Genomic DNA, 13,667 nt, shown 5'->3' on the forward strand with positions numbered 1-13,667 from the left:
AAAGAAGATATTTAGCTCTGGCTGTGTGGCTCCATTGGTTGGAGCACCGTCCTGTACAGCAAAAGGTTGCAGGTTCGATCCCCGGTTGGGGCACATAAGAGGGGGCAACTGATCGATGTTTTCTCTCAATCAGTGTTTCTCTCTCTCTCTCTCTCCCCACTTCCACTCTGAAATCAGTACACATATCCTCAGTTGAGGATTTTAGAGCAATGACACGTTCACCTGATCAGCATGGGGAAATAGAGTACAGGAACACCATGCAGGAAGGGAGGCAGAGCCCGGCTGACAGCGCTGCAAGCACTTTCGGGCCTGAACAGCACTTCTCAGTGGCAGCTTTCATTGTGCATGGAGAAAATACCTCCGAAGCATCTCCCTTCCCTGGGCTCCGACTCCTGGCTTACCCAGCACCTTTCTGACCTGGAATTCCATTGCCTATTTCCCTGGGACGGGGAATGGTGGCCCTCACAGCCTGTGAACAGACTGCTGGCTCTCGCCTCAGCATCCATCGTGTTTAGTTCCCTGCTGCCCTTAGAAAAACCAGGTGCTCCAGACCAACCCTCCCAGCTGGGGTTCTGAGCCTGGCACTGGAGGGAGGGCCTGACTAAAAGATGTTCTTCCCAAGAATTCCTAGATATTACCCCCACTGTCACTCCCAAACCGTGTCAGTCCCAAGGAGCTCCTGCAGGGCCTCCTGGAGAGGTCAAGAGGCCTGGGCCACTTCCCTTATTTGATCCCGGTAAAGTAGAAGTGAACACTTGCCAAGACTGGTTTTTACAGAATATTTTAAACATTTACATGGAACAAGCTAACACAGTTTAACACATGCACTACAGTGCTGTTGAACTGTGCTATTCACAGGATAATTACATGGACCCGCCTTTCCCGTGGCACAGGAAGCCCTTCTCCATTTCTTCTTTCTGGTAACTCCTTCATCGGCTCATGCTTCAAAATTCAGCTCCTCGGCTGTGAATATTTTTTACTTCCTCTTGAGGACACTCTGAACTGATTTAAGCTATTGTATACTTTTATTGTTGTATTTTGGGTTTGTGTAACCCTGGCCTAGGAACTCCTTGAGGAAGGGATTGTGTAAGCTTTTGTCTGCAACCCCATCTCCTAGGAGTGGGCCTGGCAAGTAGCGGGGGCTGAAGGGATGGATGCAGGGCCAGAGAGATGAGAAGGCTCTGTCAAGAACAACACATAGCCCTGGCTGGGTGGCTCAGTTGGTTGGAGCATTGTCCTGTACACCAAAAGGTTGCATGTTTGATTCCCAGTCAGGGCATATACCTAGGTTGCAGGTTCAATTCCTGGTTGGGGTGCATAGGTAGAAAACTAATAGATATTTCTCTTTCATAAAGCTGTTTTTTTTTTCTTTCTCTCCCCACCCCCATCCACCTTTCTTCTTTTTCTAAATCAATAAACATATACTTGAGTGAGGATTTTAAAAAAAAGGACAAAATGTTTAAACCAAAAGCACAGGTAGGAGCCCCAAGACAGGAAGTGGTCTGGGGACTCTCCCTGTGGGACGCGTGGTTGGGGAGCTCCTTGAGGAAGGGATTGTGTGTCCTGCATGTCTCTGGATTCCGACAGCCTTCCTCTCCAAGGCTCACCTTGGACATGGTGTCTCTCTGACCCTCATCTTGTACAGTGATGTTTCTTTCTGGTGAAATCCCTCCCACCTTCAAATTCAGCTCAACAGCAACCACCACCTCTGGCATCTGGACACGCCACAAAAAGCTCAAAGCCACATGCACTTTCTCATTTGACCCTAATACCCATCCTATGGGTAGTAGACATTATTCCATCATTTTTCACAGACCAGGAAACAGAGGCTGGAGATTGTTTCACAGATGAGAAAACGGAGGCCAAAAAGAGATTGGGCTCAAGTCTCGCAGTAAGGTAGACATAACTGCAGCGTCCACCTCAGGGCTCAAACACCCTTACTTGTGACATGAATGCCACTTTGACTTTTACAGTTGGCATGTCAGAAGCAACAAAAAACAGGACTTGGCTTTCCCCTCATGCTCTCTCTTCCCTTCCTCATATTGGTTGATTTTAGAGAGGAAGAGAGAAGTAGGGAGAGGGAGAGAGACCCGCAAACCTGGAGAATCAAGGCGACGCTCTAACCAACTGAGCTACCTGGCCAGGGCCTCTTCCCTTCCTCTTAATATCCCAAAACACAGTCAGCAGTTTAAAAGCTGTGGTTGGCCACGTGCCGAAAGTAAGCACAGGCTTTGGGTGTAAGCTATTATAAGACTGCCATCTGAGTGAGGAAGCCATGCTGCAATCACCTCTCTCACAGAGGCTGTGAAGGCAGTCTTCCACGGGCATTACCCAACTGGGAGAGAACGAGCCATTACAGTTCCCAAGCTCTTCCTCAAAGCTTTTCAACAAAACTCACTGAGCACATATTCCAGGGTTGGACAACACTGTCATTAATGCCAGTACTTTTCATTCCTGAGACTATGGCAGACATAACCAACAGATCCAGGACTCCTTCCCACCAAGCCAGAGAAATAACTCATCTCAATGCAGCAATCCAGGAAACTGCAATCAATTAACTGGGGTGGGTGCATGCCATCAAATCATTTCATCTTATTGCATGCCAGGCCTGTTGCCAGGAGACATGAGGTGAATAAAACATGGTTCCCGCCCTCAAGTCTGGAGGTAGGATATGGACATGGGTTGGGAGGAGACAAACCTGTGAAACCATATTCTGTTTTGTCCTTTTTTTTTTTTTAAGATTTTATTTCTTTATTTTTAGAAGGGAGGTTGGGAGAGAGGGGGAGAAGCATCAATGTGTGGTTGCCTCTCGCACGCCCCCTACTGGGGACCTGGCCCACAACCCACGCATGTGCCCTGACTGGGAATTGAACCAGTGACACTTTGCTTCGCAGGCCAGTGCTCAATCCACTGAGCCACACCAGCCAGGGCTAAAAACATATTTATAATCAGGATACATATCAAACTGGGGTTAAATGTATGAACACAGTAGTGTGGAGACATATGACACAATGACTAATTCTGCCTAGAAGTATGACACAGCAGTGGGTCTTGAAGGTTAAATAGGTGTTGAATAGGCCACACAAGGTGGGAAAAGAGTTCCTGGCAAAGGGACTAACATATACTACTAATCTTGGGATCCAGAGAGCAGCAAACAGGTATATGGAGAAAACTATACCCTAAGTGGGAAGGAGCATTTCCCTGCCTCTCCCTGAACCATGGATACCTTATCATAAGGCTGTGGTGAGCAGCGAAGGTGGGACTCACACAGTGCCTGGTAATGAAGTCTGCCTTGACTGATGTCTCCAGAACACTGGTCTTTAGCAACTGAGTCAGAATAGGTGTCAAGTAGACAGACATCTTCAGATTTTAAACATTTTTATAGTTTCTATGATAAAGATAAGCATTTATATTAGGAGAGTTGAAAATACTATTTTTAAAAGAAGAAAAAAATCTCACTCCACCACCCAGATAGAACCTCTGGTAATACTTGGTGCAGTGTCTCCCAGCCTTTCCTCAGTACCATTCTTTGCTGTACCTATAAGCATGCAGTATGATCAAAAAGTCCTCTGGCTTTTTTCATTTTCAAATTTAAAGCTCTTTTTAATTATAATATAGTTAGCATACAATATTACGTTAGTTTCAAGTATACAACATGGTGATTTGATATTTATGTACCTTTGTGCCTTATGAAGTGATCACAAGAAGCCTATTTACCCATCTGTCCCTGTACAAAGTTATCGCGATATTATTGACTATATTCCCTATGCTGTACTTTACATCCCCATGACTTATTTATAAGTTTGTACCTCTTAATCCCCATCACCCTTTTGCCCACCCACCACCACCCAAACCTCTAGCAACTATCAGTTTGTTCTCTGTATCTATGAGTCTACTTGTTTTGTTTGTTGATTTGTTTAGCTTTTTAGATTCCACACATAAGTGAAATTATACAGTGTTTGCCTTTCTTTGAGTTATTTCACTTAGCATAATACCTTCTAGTTGTCATAAATGGCAGGATGTCATTCTCTTTCACGGCTGAATAATAAAAGTTCTCCTGGCTGGCGTAGCTCAGTGGATTGAGCGCGGGCTGGGAACCAAAGTGTCCCAGGTTCGATTCCCAGCCAGGGTACATTCCTGGGTTGCAGGCCATAACCCCCAGCAACTGCACATTGATGTTTCTCTGTTTCTCTCTATCTCCCTCCCTTCCCTCCCTAAAAATAAATAAATAAAATCTTAAAAAAAAAATAAAAGTCCTCTGTTTTTTATTTCACATAAGTGATGACATAGCCCTGATTGGTGTGACTCAGTTGGTTGGGCATATGCATCGTCCTCCACAGCAAAGGGTTTGATTCCCAGTTGGGGCACATGCCTGGATTGTGAGTTCAGTCCCCAGTCAGGGCACGGTTGGGGCACTTACAAGAGACAATCAATTGATGTTTCTCTCTCACATCTGTTCCTCTTTTCCCCTCCCTTCCCCTCTCTCTAAAAATAAGTAAATAAAATCTTTTAAAAAATGAAAAAAGTAATGACAAGCAGTTTTCTATATTATTACACTCTCTTTGAATATATTGTTTTAATGGTTAGCATCCATTGAATGGATCTATTATAATTTACTCCACCATCTCCCTTTGGTCTGCATTTATTTTTACTATTGTCAGTAATGTTATGGAGACCATCTTGGCACATAAGGCTTTTCTCTGTTATTCAGATTATTCCCCTGGGATGGAGAATCAAAGGAATTAGCGAACTTAAGGGTTTTTAAAAAAAATTTACTGTGGCTCAATTACAGTTGTCCCCATTTTCCCTCCATTACTCTCCCCTACCTTATCCACCCCCTAACTGCCACTTTCTATCAACGCCCCCGTCTTTGTCCATGAGTCTTTTGTATATGCCCCTTGACTTGACCCTTCCCCTTCTTTCCCAAGAACTTAAAGGTTTTGATGCAATGCTACCAAACTCTTTCCTGAAAGGTACATTGGCACTTCCTCAGCGATTTGTGTTTGATGCAAGCCTTACCAGCCTTGGGTATTCTCATTTAAAACTAAATCTCTTCTAATGTGTTGGCCACAAAGAACAAAAGCAAAGGCACATTTGCTTTATTAAGTATTTCCTTTATTATTGGGAAGTGGGAGAAGAGCTCACATGTGAGTCTCCTACTTGATTCTGTGTTTCGACCTCTCGGTGTTTAGCTTTTTTATCTAGTTGTTGATGGATGGGGGAGAGATCTTAAGTTGTTGTCAAATATAAGTAAAATACTTACCCTTTGTCACATTTTAAAGGGCTATTTTGTTTGTTATTTACCTTTTAATTTAGGTTTCTAATTCTGATGGAGTTAAATCTACAGATGTTTTATTTTTCAATCACTTCTTTCTTTTAAGGATTTGAAAGGGCAGAAATGTTTAGCTTCTCCTGGATAAAGTCACTTCTCTCTCTGGACCTCAATTTCCTCATCTTTTAGAAGGGCACACAGGCAAAGATGTGATCTCTCGGCTTTCTTCTTTGTCTAGATTCTTGGACTCTGGCCTCCACGGGTAGCTCCACACAGGCAAGCCTCTCCTTGTGCTCTGGGGCTCCAGCCAGGAAATCCTTTCTCCTTGAGGGGTTCATTTATTCATTCAAGTACCACTTTCTGAACATCTACCATGTGCCAGGCATTTTTCTAGGTAGTGGAGATGCAGCAGTGAAGAAAACAAAGCCCCTGTCATCAGGTGGCTATCTGGGAGAAGAGCATTCCAGTTAGAGGGAACAGCAGACGCAAAGGCCCTGAGGCAGGAGACTGCTGGAGAAGCTGGAGCGGGAGCAAGGAGGCCAGGGTATCTAGAGCAAAGGGAGTGGGAGGGATGGAGCGAAGGCACACTGTCTTAGAGCCATCCTAGCGACTTGGCTTTCACTGGATTAAATGGAAACCACTGGATGGTTTTGAGCAGAGCAGTGACCTGACCATAACTAGGTTTTAAAGGAGGTAGTAGAGGCCTCTGGTCTAGTGGGCTCTATTCTGGGACGAGTCACACCCATTCCCAGCTGACTGACCTTGGCCTTATGTCCCTCAGTCTTAGTTGTTCTTTTCTTTATTTTTAAAAAACACTTGGAGTCCCACAGCTCCTCTCCTTAAAGCACTTGCCGCAGTTGAAATCTTTCCTGGATTAGTGGGTTCTTTGATGTCTCTCCCTCACTGTTCTAGAAACTACAGGGCCTGGTAAGGGCTCTGTCTATTCCCTTCACTGCTCTGTTCCCAGAGGTCCCTGAGCATGGTCCCTACCACGTAAAGGGTACTCAATAAATGCAATGGATGAAAAAATAAGGGAGAAAGACAGATAATGCCGTTCCCTTTTACAGGCAACAAAACAGGCCCAGACAGGAGGTCTGACTGCCTTCTGGCCCAATTCCTATAGTGGGAGCTCCCAGGAACATAGGCCCACCCCCCAACAGCCTCCAAGGCCCTCCCAGTCTTCTCTGGTTCCGCCTCTCCGAGGGCATCTCAGAGCCAGACCGCAGGCCCAAAGCAAGACAAATTTCCCAGGAAAAGATCCTGGGGCAGGAGCGGAGCTAGTGACAGCCTGTTAGTAACAATAATAGCACTTACAGTGTACCAGACACCATTCTTCCACAGCAACTCTTTGAGGCAAGTTCTATTAGCATCTCCATGTTAAAGATGACGAAACTGAGGCACAGGGAGGTAAGCGGCATGTCCCAGATAGCAGCCGAGCCTATGTAATGGAACAGAGTCAGTAAATAAAGCTCGAGGGTGCACTCTGACCTACTCTGAGTTCCAGCGCAGAATATCAGCAGGGGTATCAGAAGACATGTGCTTTTTCGCTCGAGCCTTGAGGGCCCCACGTCCTTGTTATCTCATCCCCAGGTTGGGATCACTCATAGCCGCTAGCCTATAGGGCTGTTGGGAGATTAAAGCACACAGTTTAGTACAGTGCCCAGTACACCGTGAACGATCAATAAATGTTAAATATTGATATTCCTGTTAATGGTCTGAGTGTTTCTGAGCCTGGGCAGGAGGGCTGCACAGTTGACAGGTAAGGTCACCTTGTGAGCTGGGCGCTGGCCCTCGCCTGTCCAGACAGGGCGGAGAGAGAATGAGTGGGACAGAGGCCCTGGATCCGCCCGGCTGGACTTTAAAAAGGGAACAGACGCCTGGCGCAGGCGCAGAAAGCCCCGTCGTCCCCGCTCGCGGCTGCCCTGTGGTGCACGCGCATGGAGCGGCGCGCGAGCCTCTCGGGAGAAACCCGCGTCCTCCCCGCGCCTAGAGTGCTGTTCCGCGGCCCGGTGGAGCCGCTCATCTTCCTGGCCAACTTCGCCTTGGTCCTGCAGGGCCCGCTCACCACGCAGTACCTCTGGTACCGCTTCAGTGCCGACCTCGGCTACAATGGCACCCACGACAGAGGTGGCTGCAGCAACCACAGCGTGAACCCCACCATGCAGGTAGCGGCGGCGTCGGCGGCGGAAGCAGGAAGCCGGCCCTGAGCCAAGGGTGGGGGCAGCTGCCGGGAGGGGCGTGCGTGAAGGTGGGGTTTCCAAGGGGGTTTTGAGTATTGGGTGGTGGTCCTGACCGAGGCCTGCAGTATGGGGATGCAAGTTCCTCCGGCCTTGGGAGTTAACGAAAGGGGGTAAAAGTAAGGGAATGGATCTAGGTCCAGTTCCGGTAACTCCCTTCCAGGGCCAGTGTTTGAGAGTTGCACCGAAAGCCTTCAAAGGAAGCCCTTATCCCCTTATCTCCCAGGGTGGTGGGGGTTTGGCGCGGGACAGATGGAGGGTAAACCCAGAGGGAGGACAGACACCCTGGTAAGACTCATGCCCCCACAGGAAGTGGAGACCCTTACCTCCCACTGGACGCTCTACATGAATGTGGGCGGCTTCCTGGTGGGGCTCTTCTCGTCCACCCTGCTGGGTTCGTGGAGTGACTGTGTGGGCCGTCGCCCGCTGCTGGTGCTGGCCTCGCTGGGCTTGTTGGTCCAGGCCCTGGTGTCCATCTTTGTGGTGCAGCTGCAGCTACATGTTGGCTTCTTCGTGCTGGGCCGCATCCTTTGTGCCCTCCTTGGTGACTTCAGTGGTCTCCTGGCTGCTGGCTTTGCCTCTGTGGCAGATGTCAGCTCCCACCACAGCCGAACCATCCGAATGGCCCTGCTGGAAGCGTGCATCGGGGTGGCGGGGATGTTGGCCAGCCTCCTTGGGGGCTACTGGCTCCACGCCCAGGGTTATGCCAACCCCTTCTGGCTGGCCTTGGCCTTGCTGATATTCATGGCTTTCTACGCCGCTTTCTGCTTTGGTGAGACACTGAAGGAGCCAACACCTGCCCGGCTCTTCACGCTCCGTCACCATCGATCCATTGTCCAGCTCTACATGGCTCCGGCCCCGGAGAAGTCCAGGAAGCATTTAGCCCTGTACTCACTGGTCATCTTCGTAGTGATCACTGTGCACTTTGGGGCCCAGGACATCCTGACCATCTACGAGCTGAGCAGACCCCTCTGCTGGGACTCCAAGCTGATAGGCTACGGTTCTGCAGCTAGGCACCTCCCATATTTCACCAGCCTGCTGGGCCTGCGGCTTCTGCAAACCTGCCTGGACGACACCTGGGTGGCTGAGATTGGCTTAGCCTTTAACATCCTGGGGATGGTGTTCTTTGCATTTGCTACCAACACCCCTCTTATGTTCACAGGTAATGTGTGTGGGCTCAGGGACAGTTTGTCCCAGAGGTGCTGGGTGAAAATTGGGGACCAACTACTTGCTGGTTCATGCACTTGGAAACATTGTGTTCCTAGCCTGCATTGGAAGGAAGACAAGTAAGAAGCTCATAAAAATGGCATCTTTGTTATACATAAAATATAAAACTTCAGTAGCCAAAGTAATCTGCATGATCAATCATACATATTGTTAGTAAGATAGAGCAGCAGGCAAAAGTATGGGTCATCCGCTAATTGCTTCACTCCTTGGCCTCCCTGCATTCGTGGTGTTCTTAGACAAAGTCCATGCTATTAGTGTCTTAATACTCACTTCTCCGATAATCATAGGACCTACCTCCGATATCCTTGGTCAGCTTCTTTGGTTTTGAAAAATCCGGTCTTCTCCTACCACAATCAAATTCCTGCTTGCGTTATTTCTTCCCTTTTTTGGTGGGAGAGGGGCAGCTAGGGATGAGGAAGTTAACTTTTTTTTTAAAGGGACAGATTTATTTTAATGAAGCTCTAAACTGTACAAAGTCAGCAATTCAGTAATCACAGATTTATTAATTTGGCTGCTTGCCTGCACAGTGAGGCCCAAGGGGACCAGGTGCCTTTCTCCCTGGCCCACTGTGTCTCCCACGGACTCGGTGCTGGGCTCAAAGCCCTCAGGGCTGCTGAGATGATAAAGACGCTGTCACCTCTCTGGGGAGCCTCAGCAGAGTGGGATTTGGGGGCGTGACAGCTGAAGGGCCCTAGGGTGCCTCATTGTATATCCACTTTGGAGGAGCCACTATCCTCTAAGGCAGTGATTTTCAATCTTTTTTTTTTTCATCTCATGGCACACATAAACTAATTGCTAAAATTCTGCAACACACCAAAAAAAATATGCTTTTTTTGCCAATCTGACAAAAAAAAAAAACTAGGTATAATTGTGGTTCATTTACACTGGCCAGCTATTGTGTTGGCTGTTGTCATTGTTCAACTTGACAACCTAAGGAGAAAGAGGTCAGTGCCCCTGACTAAACAGTCAGGTCGTGCATGCTCTGAAAATTCTTGTGGCATGCACTGCTCTAGGGGCTTGCAGTGTAACCGAGGAGGCAGCAGTCACACAAGGGCAAGAGATGGTTATGAAGGAAACAGGGACAAAATGCTAAGTGAAACGGAACTTGCTTTGAGTGTGTGCTTGCTGTGTGGTACTCTTCAGGGTGTTTTCTGATGTATCCATTTTCTAGGGCTGCTGTAACAAATTACCACAAATTCAGTGGCTTAAAACAACAGAAATGTATTTTCTCACAGTTCTGGAGGCAGGAAGTCAAGAATCTATGTCTCTGGGCCAAAATCAAGGCATCAGCAGGGCCACGTTCCTGTCAGAGGTTCTCGAAGGGAATCGCCCTCACCTCCTCCAGCTTCGGGGGCTGCCAGGTTCCTCGGCTTCCGACTGCATCACCGTGATCTCTGCCTCTGTAGTCATGTTGCCTTCTCCTCTGTTCTGTCTGTGCCAAATCTTCCTTTGCTTCCTTCTTATAAGGAATCATTTAGAGCCCAGCCTGATTGTCCAGGATAATCTCCTCATCTCTAGATCCTTAACTTGATCACATCTGCAAAGACCCATTTGCCAAATGAGGCAACATTTATAGATTCCAGGGATTAGGATCTATGTCCCAGGCCATTATCCAGCCTCCTACACCCCAGAACCATCCTGTGGTGAAGGCTTTGCTATCTTTTTAAAGGTGGGAGTCAGGCCCAAGGCCACACAGTTAGTAAGCAATGGTGCAGGTTTTGAACTCGGGGCTGCCTCTTGTTTTCCGTGCCCTGCCATCTCCCTGCTGTGTGGGTGACACCTGCTAGGACCACAGGAGGTGTTCTGGCAAGAACGTCACTGGTGGGGAATCAGTGTTCATTCATAAAAGATGTAGCAGGCAGGCCAAAGCTTGAGAAGCGTAGGCTCCATTGCTCCTTAGTCACTGTGTCCTTCACCATCATGAAAGTTCTTTCTGTGTCTACGCTGAGTCCCAGCTGGGGTGTGTGCAGGTGCTCTACTACATCTAGTGTGGACAGCCCTCACCCTCACCCCATCTTCCTGATGGTTGTTTCTCCACAGGGTACGGGCTCCTCTTCCTGTCCTTACTCATCACACCCATTGTCCGGGCCAAGCTCTCCAAGCTGGTGAGCAGGTCGGAGCAGGGTGAGTGTCACGGCCAGCTACCTCTGGCTGCTTGTGCTGCACCGTCCCTGAACAGGTTGCCCTGGGCTGGTGGAGGGCTGCAGGGTTGGGGTCTGCAGTGAGCAGAGCACAGTACCATTCATCTGGGGTAACCAAAGAAGAGGATTTGCCCTCTCTGGACCTCTGCTTTTCTGTTTGTAAAATAGCTGAGGTGATTCCAGAATTCCCTGCTTCACTAGTGTCGGAGCGTGTAAGCTCAGAGGGAGCAAACAACTTTGTGGTGTAGGTTTCATTGTCCACAAGTGAGCAGTGAGGAAGCAGAGGCCCGGAGGGCTACATGGACTCACCTGAGGTCACTCAGTAAGAGGTGGAGTTAGCATGCAAACCCAGGTTTGTATTTAAGAGCAGCAGGTCTTGGGCTCTGGATGTTAGCCCTGGCTCTGTCCTGCACCGGCTGTGCGACCTTAGGCGGGGCCTTTCCCCCGCCCGGGCCTGTGTCCTCCTCTGTGCATGAGTAGTGTGCCCTTGATGACACCTGCAGGCCTTTCCAGCTCCGACAGTCCGACCGTTTAATGTTCTGCCCGAATATCTATAAAAAATAGCTTTTCTCAGGCCTCTGGGTCTTTAGACCCCAATCTGGAAACATCTGGCCCACCCCCTTTTCCCCGTCTGCCCTAGAAGGAGGACCTGGTGCCATTTGTAGCCCACTGCCAGTTCTGTTGTCCTCAGGCCCGTGTGCTTTCGTTCATTGACCTGATGAGTTTTTACCTGGCACTTTCACTGTACCCAGAGGTGCTAGGGGGAATGAGAGAGAACAGCCCTTACTAACTGGCTCCCTCCAGGGGGCTGGGCCCTGTAACAGGGGCTATAGATGGGAATATCATGTTGCCAACAACCTATGAAATAGGTAGCATCCTTATTTAATCGAAGGGGCACAGAGACCCAGAAGGAGAAGTGACTTGCTCAGTGACCACAGAGCTCTGAGTGTTGGAATGGGAGTTAGCCCGGCAACTGACCTCAGACAGGAGATGATTCTGAAGGCGATAAACTGAAAACCATTTTCCTCAGGCTTTTGCTAGAAGCTGTCACATGTACTTGAAATACATGGATTTAATCACAGCCCTTTGTTTCATGGCCTCTGTGTGCCAGGTGCTTTCCACGCACAACCTCACTGAGTCCTTATCCGAGCACAGGGTGTCGGGTTTGTAGGTGAGGAAGGTGAGACTCTGGGAGACTGAGTGGCCCGTCCCAGGTCGCACAGCTGTGAGGTAGTGAGTGGTGCCGGGATTTGCACCTAGGCCTCCAGACTCCGCAGCGTGATATTTCCCTCTTCACAGGTGCTCTCTTTTCTGCTGTGGCCTGCATGAACAACTTGGCCATGCTGATGGCCTCCAGCATCTTCAACTCGCTCTACCCAGCCACTCTGAACTTCATGAAGGGGTTCCCCTTCCTCCTGGGAGCTGGCCTCCTCTTCATCCCTGCCATCCTGATCTGGTAACATGGGACTCTGACCCCAGTGCAAACGCCCTTTATCCCAAAGGTTTCCTCTTCCTTCTCCTCCCAACCAGAAATGGTTGCCTCGTTCCTGGAACCCTTCCTGTGGTGTTTCAGCCCCAGCCTGACTCTCCCCTTGCAGACAGCTGTCTGGTCCTCTGGGAGCCATTTCCCAAGGGCAGGGCAGAAGGGCAGTAGGGAAGGGGTCAGGCTAACATTGCTTCTTAGCAAGGCTGTTCTCTCCCTCCTGTTCTCCATTCGCATTTTATATGTGGAGTTATGGTGACGGAAATGTGCTCAAGGGAAGCCCAGAGAGCTTCCTTGGCGGGTGGTGGCTGGGCCCCAGGCCAGTCTGCCCCACTGACTTCTTTTCCCAAAGCCTTAGGAGTCCCTTTCCAGAGTCCTCTTCCCTGGACACTCTACCCCCTCTGCCTCGGGGTGGGGGATAGCTGTGTCACCCCACTCAGTACAGCCGGTGTCACTTCTGCAGGAGGTGAGGGTCCCCGTGTCAAATCCAAACCCTCTCTCTGGTCTCTCACAGGATGCTGGGAAAGGCTGATCCTCGCTCTGAATACCAGTAGTTTCCCCAGAGCCCCTGATTGGCCTGGACCTGAGGACGGAGGGCAAGAGGAGCGAAGTGAACGCTGACCAACTGGAAGTGTGCACCGGGCCCACCCACAGCGGCTCCCCTCAAAGGCAGTGTCACCTTGGATAAGGTGGTCCAGCTAGACCAGGGCCCCCACCTCACTCATAGCTGTGCCAGCCTGTAACTCGAGGATTGTGACCCAGACAGTCTGACTCCAGGTCAGGCAGTGGGGGAGCCCTTTGGAATGGGGCTCTGTCCACCCTTTATGCCATCAATCACATAAAGCCCTCTGGGGGGAGGAGACGCCCTGACGGAGGTGATGCCTTGGGGCCAGCTGAAGCTCGAGGGCTGGCATCTCTGCTTCCGCCCAGAACCCACAGCTCACAGTGCACAGTCCACGGTGGGCAGCCACCAGCTGCTCCTTAACAATGCGTGCCTTGCGGGGAGGAAGGCTTGTGGGAATGGTGTGGGAGGACTACTGGCTCGGTGGAATCAACCCCCTGGGCCTTGCAGTACCAACCATAATAAAGCAGTATAAGGAAGTATAAGTATGAATCTGCCAGTACCCACGGCATGGGGCTGTGGGACCTCTATTTTCCTGTTCCCCGTCTGCCCCCCAGAGGTCACACAGGCAGCTGTGGGGCCGAGCAGAAGCCCCTGAGCTGCCCTGGGATTGGTACTGGGCGTGGCCAGCCCAGACCTCATCCGACATCCATTCTCTTCTGAGCTGCTGGGAGGCGAAGCGCTG

At 49.7% G+C, this 13,667-nt stretch overlaps 1 protein-coding gene and 1 long non-coding RNA gene across 2 annotated transcripts; one reads left to right on the top strand and one right to left on the bottom strand.

Annotated features, from left to right (window-relative positions):
* Positions 1 to 5,335: 5,335 nt before the first annotated feature.
* Positions 5,336 to 7,969, bottom strand: LOC123817541. Its single transcript, XR_006785450.1, has 3 exons — positions 7,836 to 7,969; positions 6,587 to 6,710; positions 5,336 to 5,719 (listed from the first exon to the last, which is right to left on the bottom strand). It is a non-coding gene; the product is annotated as an uncharacterized LOC123817541 (long non-coding RNA).
* Positions 7,145 to 13,467, top strand: SLC46A1 (solute carrier family 46 member 1). The gene is made up of 5 exons (XM_045837268.1): positions 7,145 to 7,437; positions 7,819 to 8,795; positions 10,777 to 10,860; positions 12,177 to 12,333; positions 12,875 to 13,467. The coding sequence occupies exons 1-5, from the start codon at positions 7,210 to 7,212 to the stop codon at positions 12,890 to 12,892; spliced, it is 1,464 nt and encodes a 487-aa protein (XP_045693224.1). The 5' UTR covers positions 7,145 to 7,209; the 3' UTR covers positions 12,893 to 13,467.
* Positions 13,468 to 13,667: the final 200 nt, after the last annotated feature.

This window comes from Phyllostomus hastatus, unplaced genomic scaffold (genome assembly GCF_019186645.2).
Source record: "Phyllostomus hastatus isolate PE091 unplaced genomic scaffold, TTU_PhHast_1.1 phas_contig_210, whole genome shotgun sequence".
Classification (NCBI taxonomy): Eukaryota; Metazoa; Chordata; class Mammalia; order Chiroptera; family Phyllostomidae; genus Phyllostomus; species Phyllostomus hastatus.